Here is a 7,945-nt window from a genome sequence, read left to right as displayed (position 1 = left end):
CCAGTGGTCCAGTGTACCAGTGGTCCAGTGTACCAGTGGTCCAGTGGTCCAGTGTACCAGTGGTCCAGTGTACCAGTGGTCCAGTGTACCAGTGGTCCAGTGGTCCAGTGTACCAGTGGTCCAGTGTACCAGTGGTCCAGTGTACCAGTGGTCCAGTGTACCAGTGGTCCAGTGTACCAGTGGTCCAGTGTACCAGTGGTCCAGTGTACCAGTGGTCCAGTGGTCCACTCATTTGGACCCACCAATGCTGTTAATGAAAGGTGTAACGTCATAATTGTGGGTGAAGTCCAGGTGGTGGCGCTGCAGAGTAATGATAGTCTAAACACAGACTTCTGCCTAACGACGCCCCCCACTGGAATTACAGATAAAGCCGCAGTAATTACACTGTGATTGTGATGGGATTGAAGTGGGGGGGGGGGGAGGGGGGGGTTAGTGATTTTAGTGGTTATTAAAAGAAAATAAAAGGAGGAGGAAAGAAGGACAGGAAATGATGGAGCAGGAGGGACGACCAGTCTGTCAACACCCCCCAGCTGCTGGGGGGGGGGGGGGGGGGGGGACTCTTACACCTGCCTCCTCTCTGGATTGTGGGTTTAAATGAGGCTCAGGACTCAGGTCAGCTGACCGTCAGAGGGACTGTGATTGGTTAACCTGACAGTCAACAGGACAGGTGTGTGTGTGTGTGTGTGTGTGTGTGTTATTTAGGAGATAAAGTGAATTGTTGGAGTGGAGGTTCATTCAGAGTCTGGAGCCTTCTGTCAGATTGATTGTGTGTGTGTGTGTGTGTGTGTGTGTGTGTGTGTGTGGATCAATAGTATTGTTGGTAACAAAAGATGCTATTTCACAACTGACTGGACTCTACATGGTATACCTTCACCACAGAGGTGAGGGGGAGAGGGGGGGGGGGGGTTAACACTAAGGGATAAAAAGGGGAAGAGACCCCCCCCCCACACAGACTTTGATCTTCATTTGGTTTCTGTCACAGAGGAGACTTTTTTCCTGGTGTCGTTTCTCACCAGGCTGCTGCTCCTTCTTCCTCCTCTCCTCCTGCTCCTCCCTCCGTCGGTCCTCCTGTCTGAGTGGCCGACCCTCCTTATCCCGAGGAATGATTGGTCCGTGGAAAGGACACTGGAATGAACAGAGCCAAGGATGAGGCACAGCGGAGGGAGCGGCGCTCCCACACCGTGTCCCAGCGCCGTTACCTTGAGTCGGTCCTGTCTCTGACACACGCCCCCAGGGGGCAGTGGAGCCCCACAGTGGTGACTGACAGGAGGGAAGCTTCCCGGGAAAGAGATGACTCTGCTCCTGCTCTCTGCCAGCAGCTGCTGGTTCTCCACCTCCTCCTCCACCTCAGTGGGAACCCAGAACTGATGCTGAGAGGCCGCTCTGAAAGAACACAGTCATTAGAACACACTAATGAGGGGTGTGGTCTACGGCTCGGTTCCAGGTTCCAGGTTCCTGGTTCCATTTTCAGAAAATGTTTTTTTTTTGCCGACTGGACTGAAAACAGCAAAACAGTTAAAACAATCACTTCAGAGGCAAATATGAAATGATACTGATGCTGGTGATGTGCCGAAAGTGGTCCCCGGACCAGGGGTTTGGACCACATTCATCTTCAAAAATACCCACACTGGCACACAATGAGTACAGGAAAGTACTCGTGTGTACTTACACACGAGTACTTTCCTGTCCCCCCCCACACCCCCACATATACGAGCTTCCCAAAATGACCTAATGATTCCTCTAATTAACATTACAGGAATCATCTAGTGGCTCAACCCAGGGCTGGCAGCCATTCAGTCGTACGGTGAGCTCTGAAAAAAACTCAAATATATAATCCTTCTCCTTCGTTAGTGGTCCTGACACTGGCCCTGAGGAACCAGGCCAGTCTAGCTTCAGTGTGTGTGTGTGTGTGTGTGTGTGTGTGTGTGTTTCTTGATGATCTTGCCAGCATTGGGCTGCTTCTGGCCCCAGTAGTACAGATCCAAACCAAATGGAACCACAGGAGCGTGGACGGACGTCTTCTGTGATGAGCTGCTGGTGCTGGAGGACAGACATGTGGACAGGGACACTGAGTCCTGGGAAAAGTGCAGTAAAGAAGTTTTCTTGGCTGCTCTCTGCGTTTATGGAGCTGGAGCCCCTGATTTACAGGCCTCACTGCTGTGACTGTCTTGTTGCTGCGACCTGTGACATGAACCTGTGTCCACGTCTTTAAGTGTGTCTCTGGGTCTTCATCATTTATGAACAAGAACATCCGTCACTTCTGAAATACGGCGGCAGAGCGGCAGGTCCAGAGCGGAGGTGATTTTTTGCCTCCGTGCACACCGTGCACACCGTGCACACCGTGCACACCGTGCACACCGTGCACACCGTGCACCCCGTGCACACCGTGCACACCGTGCACACCGTGCACCCCGTGCACACCGTGCACCCCGTGCACACCGTGCACACCGTGCACACCGTGCACCCCGTGCACACCGTGCACCCCGTGCACACCGTGCACACCGTGCACCCCGTGCACACCGTGCACCCCGTGCACACCGTGCACACCGTGCACCCCGTGCACACCGTGCACCCCGTGCACACCGTGCACCCCGTGCACACCGTGCACACCGTGCACCCCGTGCACACCGTGCACACCGTGCACGCCGTCTTCTCTTTCATGTCACTGTCACAGTTCATTAACAACCGGCAGTGGTGGAAGTTCTGGAACGACTGTGACCTTTAACACCCACCAAACGTCTTTACCCTCTAGACTGAAAGACTGATGAGACGTCCATCACATCACAGCGTAAATCACATTAACAACCTGACACTGTACAGTCGGCTAAACTGTACACCACTGCACCACACTCAGGTGGGACGGCAGTGTGTCCCCTCTGACTGTGGGTGAGTCTGGGTGAGGTTGACTTACCTGGGCTCTGTGGACAGGGGGAGGTTCTGTCTGAGGAGTCGCAGCGTGGCAGCGGCACACGTTGGATCCTGCTCCTCGTCTTTCAGTTTTTGTAATTGTCTTGAAGAGGAGGAGGAGGAGGAGGAGGAGGAGAGAGGAGGTACGGGGGCTGTGGACGTGGACGGAGTGGGCTCCAAACCTGGCAGTGGAGACACAGGTGGAGTTAGAACTGAAATCCTGACCCCTGCAGGCCTGTGGTCACTGCACTGCAGACCACTGCTCCACTGGTTCACAGAGGGGTGAAGACTAACCAAGACCACCTGACTGAAGAACAGTCTTCAAACACCATCACCCACCAACGTGTGTGTGTGTGTGTGTGTGTGTGCACTCCACAGGTGAAGAGAACACCGTCGTGGAGGAGGTTGAAGGAGCAGGTCGACGGTTGGAGAAAAAAAAATTTAAAAAAAGAAAAGGAGAAGGAAGCGAGAGAAGACGAAGAAGAAAAGGAGACAGGAGCAGATATTGATTCTCCTGGGTTAAGGAGGGTCTGTAATTAAAATGTTAATGTGAGGAGGAGAGAGATAGTGTCCTGACAGCAGAGGGGAGGGAGGGGGGGGGGGCACCGATAATCAGAATGACACAACAGGAGAGGAGAGTGGGAGGAGGAGGAGGAAGAGGAGGAGGAGGAAGAGTGTCTCAGACATGTCACATCACAGGGTTTGACATTCTTTATAATGGAATATGTTTAATGTTATGTTATATATATATGATCATTGTTATTACCAACAATGATCATAATGTGGACCTCATTGTAATGTGGGCCTCATCGTAATGTGGGCCTCATCATAATCTGGGCCTCATCATAATCTGGGTCTCATCATAATGTGGGCCTCATCATAATGTGGGCCTCAACATAATCTGGGTCTCATCATAATGTGGGCCTCATCATAATCTGGGCCTCATCATAATCTGGGCTTCATCGTAATGTGGGCCTCAACATAATCTGGGTCTCATCATAATGTGGGCCTCATCATAATCTGGGCCTCATCATAATCTGGGCTTCATCGTAATGTGGGCCTCAACATAATCTGGGTCTCATCATAATGTGGGCCTCATCATAATCTGGGCCTCATCATAATCTGGGCCTCATCATAATGTGGGCCTCATCATAATGTGGGTCTCATCATAATCTGGGCCTCATCATAATCTGGGCTTCATCGTAATGTGGGCCTCAACATAATCTGGGCCTCATCATAATGTGGGCCTCATCATAATCTGGGCCTCATCATAATGTGGGTCTCATCACCATCTGTCTACACTGCTGTGAGTCCACAGGTACGAAGTCGTCCAATCAGAGCTCAATGTTATCATTTGTCATGTGATCATTTGTGTCAGGCTCACAGATCTGTGTGTGTGTGTGTGTGTGTGTGTGTGTGCAGAGCTAATAGGGCCTCATTAAAGAGGTTGCATTGTTAATTTGGAACAGCCTCTGTGGATGGTAATGATCTGCCCACTAATCACCCTGACACACACACACACACACACACACACAGCTGTTTTGGAGCCATCAGATACAATCTAATTACTTTTGTGTCTAATTGATTAGTAATAAGGAGAGGATGGAGGGGGTGTGGGGGAGGTCTGGGGGGTCAAAGGGCAGCACACAGCCACAACAACATGACTGACCCAGCAATAACAGCTCTGTTGACATTTTCTGTGATGTTTCTGTGTCATTAACACAGACACAGATGAAGGGACGTGTGAATCAACGGGGGGAGAGGGGAGGGGCTGACGGAGCAGGAGCAGTAACAGCAGCAGTAACAGCAGGAACAGCAGCAGTAACAGCAGCAGTAGCAGCAGCAGTAGCAGCAGTAACAGCAGCAGGAACAGCAGTAACAGCAGCAGTAACAACAGCAGTAACAGCAGTAACAGCAGCATTTACAGCAGCAGTAACAGCAGTAACAGCAGCATTTACAGCAGCAGTAACAGCAGTAACAGCAGCATTTACAGCAGCAGTAACAGCAGTAACAGCAGTAACAGCAGCATTTACAGCAGCAGTAACAGCAGTAACAGCAGTAACAGCAGCATTTACAGCAGCAGTAACAGCAGTAACAGCAGCATTTACAGCAGCAGTAACAGCAGTAACAGCAGTAACAGCAGTAACAGCAGGAACAGCAGCAGTAACAGCAGCAGTAACAGCAGCAACAGCAGTAACAGCAGCAGCAGCAGCAGCAGCAGCAGTAACAGCAGCAGTAACAACAGCAGCAGTAACAGCAGCAGTAACGGCAGCAGTAACAGTTCCACTGTGGAGCTGCTGATGACTGTGAAACAGGAAAAGAAGCAAAGACAGAAGGAAATTGTAAATAAGACCATGACCCCCGTCACTCTGGTGTGATGGGGGGGGGGGGGGGGGGGGGGGGGGGTGAAGGGGGGTGTATTGAAATGTTTCAGTGCCTTGGAGGTCCTGTCCCCCCTCCTCCCCCTCCTCCTCCTCCTCCCTCTGTAGGAAAGTGTTCCTGGCTGTGGCTGAGTGGCTCTGTGGTGTGATTTACAGAGAGTTGAACCTGAAAAACACACTGTCTGTCCCCACTGGTGAACAGTGGGGACAGACAGTGTGTCCACAGTCACTATTTCAGAGTCAAGTAGCCCTTTAATGTGTCCACTTTAATGTCTCCACTTTAGTGTGTCCACTTTAGTGTGTCCACTTTAGTGTGTCCACTTTAGTGTGTCCACTGCAGCTGCTTCAGTGCATGAGCTCAAAATCTGTGAGAAAAAGGCTGTTACTGAATGTTACTGCTGCTGTTACTGCTGCTACTGCTGCTGTTACTGCTGCTGCTGTTACTGCTGCTGTTGCTGCTGCTGTTACTGCTGCTGTTGCTGCTGCTGTTACTGCTGCTGCTGTTACTGCTGTTACTGCTGTTACTGCTGCTGTTACTACTGCTGCTGTTACTACTGCTGCTGTTACTACTGCTGCTGTTACTACTGCTGCTGTTACTGCTGTTACTGCTGCTGTTACTGTTGTTACTGCTGTTACTGCTGCTGTTACTACTGCTGCTGTTACTGCTGCTGCTGCTGTTACTGCTGCTGTTGCTGCTGCTGTTACTGCTGCTGCTGCTGTTACTGCTGCTGTTGCTGCTGCTGTTACTGCTGCTGCTGCTGTTACTGCTGCTGTTACTACTGCTGCTGTTACTGCTGCTGCTGCTGTTACTGCTGCTGTTGTTGCTGTTGCTGTTGCTGCTACTGCTGTTACTACTGCTGCTGCTGTTACTGCTGCTGCTGCTGTTACTGCTGCTGTTACTGCCGTCAGTCTAAACTCCAAACTTCTGTTTCTGTCAATAAACTGGCCTCTCTCTCTGTCTCTGTCTCTCTGTGTGTTTGTGTGTGTGTGTGTGTTTGTGTGTGAAGTCACACTCACCATATTCTGCCCTCAGATGTTCTGGGATGTGAGGCTCATACCCCTCTTTCTCTGGGACCTCATCAAAGTTATCATCATCATCATCTTCATCATCTTCATCGTCCACTCTGCTCTCTCCGTTCACTGACTTCATCTGAGGAGGTGGACAAACATGAGGCTCAGTGGAGAAAGGTCAGCAGAGGTTGTTGTTCTGAGGTCAGTGTGTTCTTGAACACTTTAACAAAACACACACACACACACACACACTATTTCCTTTACCCTAAATTGACTAGCAATGACTGCATCTGCATGTGTGTGTGTGTGTGTGTGTGTGTGTGTGTGTGTGTGTGTGTGTGTGGAGCTGCCGTCAACACTAAGCAGAATTTACGGTTTTTAATTTTCTACTACGGTTGTCGACCATTGACTGAGCTACAAAGCAGAACACAACAGCACTCTAATACACAGGGGTCATTTCAAGTGAGCGCGCGTGTGTGTGTGTGTGTGTGTGTGTGTGTGGTCATTCTAGCAGTATAATAATCACAGTGATTAGCGTTATGAGACGCAGTAAAAACCAAACGTTAAACTAACCTCTTATTCCCACAGGCCTCTTTTTCATTAGTGTGTGTAACACCTGTGACAGTGTGTGAGTGTGTGTGAGTGTGTGTGTGTGTGTACGTCTGTGCTGCTGCTGATAACAGCCATTATAGTGACTTATTATTTATAAATTGCCATAGAAATAATGAGTCCTTAGATGATCATTGAAATTCTCTCTCACACACACACACACACACACACACACACACAACCACGTGCAGCTTACAGACCAATGACAACAGTTGACAACAGTGATTCTTCGATGACTCAGAGTAACTATTCATCATGACTAATTACTATTAGTTATTCTTGATGAATTAGTGCCGACTCAGCGGTGACCACAGACTGATTCATGACCTCAGGGTCACTGATACTGCTCTAGAACCCACTCCTCTACATAAACATTTCCAAAGATGAAAATGGCCAAAAATAAACCAATATGCTGCCCCCTGGTGGGTTTACACTAAACAGTCAGGTGACAGGAGAAGACTCCAGATTACAGTGTGATTAGTGTCACCCCCACTGACCCCCGGGTGACGGGGGAGTGAGTGATTGTGACTGACAGTGGACCTGAGGTCAGAGGTCATTCTACTGTACTGTGGATTCTTAGTAACCATGACGACGTCGTTAACACATATTAACAAAGAAGAAGTGGTTCAAAGCCCCCCCCCCCTCACAGCCAACTTCCTACATTACTCCACCTCACTGCTGCACTTATTCATCCTCCCTGTACAATGGACTCACAGCCACCACACGAACACACCACAGAGTGGGGGGGGGGGGTAATAGTCTGCTGGTCTGCTTTATTCTGCTCTGATCAATGAGCTGAGACTAAAAAGTGATCACCCAGTGAGAGGAGAATCCTGCCCCAACATCATCCTTTCTTCCCCTCTTTCTGCAGCTTTGTCTCTAATTCACCTTCATTTAATCCTGATAGCATCGAGTCCTGTCCAGTCGCCGGGCAGAGCCGTAAGTCTCAGCCCAGAATTAGCTTTCCTCCACAAACATTTTGCTGACGGGGGGCACGGCTAAAATATGGCCTCCATTCCCCACACGGTCGCAGGACG

The 7,945-nt window shown here is 50.1% G+C and overlaps 1 protein-coding gene across 3 annotated transcripts in view; it reads right to left on the bottom strand.

Moving 5' to 3' along the window:
* uvssa (UV-stimulated scaffold protein A) overlaps positions 1 to 7,945 on the bottom strand; it is a 17,819-nt gene that overhangs the window by 2,047 nt on the left and 7,827 nt on the right. For 2 of the 3 annotated variants that reach the window (XM_025063197.1, XM_008327708.3), the window contains exons 9-13: positions 6,306 to 6,438; positions 2,912 to 3,089; positions 1,933 to 2,040; positions 1,200 to 1,383; positions 1,014 to 1,125 (exon numbers count right to left, since the gene is read on the bottom strand). In XM_025063197.1, the coding sequence (XP_024918965.1) occupies positions 1,014 to 1,125; positions 1,200 to 1,383; positions 1,933 to 2,040; positions 2,912 to 3,089; positions 6,306 to 6,438 (715 nt within the window). The remainder of the gene's footprint in view (positions 1 to 1,013; positions 1,126 to 1,199; positions 1,384 to 1,932; positions 2,041 to 2,911; positions 3,090 to 6,305; positions 6,439 to 7,945) is intronic. The other variant, XM_025063196.1, reaches the window with a different exon arrangement.

The sequence above is a fragment of the Cynoglossus semilaevis genome, chromosome 15, assembly GCF_000523025.1.
Source record: "Cynoglossus semilaevis isolate Cse_v1.0 chromosome 15, Cse_v1.0, whole genome shotgun sequence".
Taxonomy (NCBI): domain Eukaryota; kingdom Metazoa; phylum Chordata; class Actinopteri; order Pleuronectiformes; family Cynoglossidae; genus Cynoglossus; species Cynoglossus semilaevis.
This window is presented reverse-complemented; position numbering and strand designations above follow the sequence as displayed.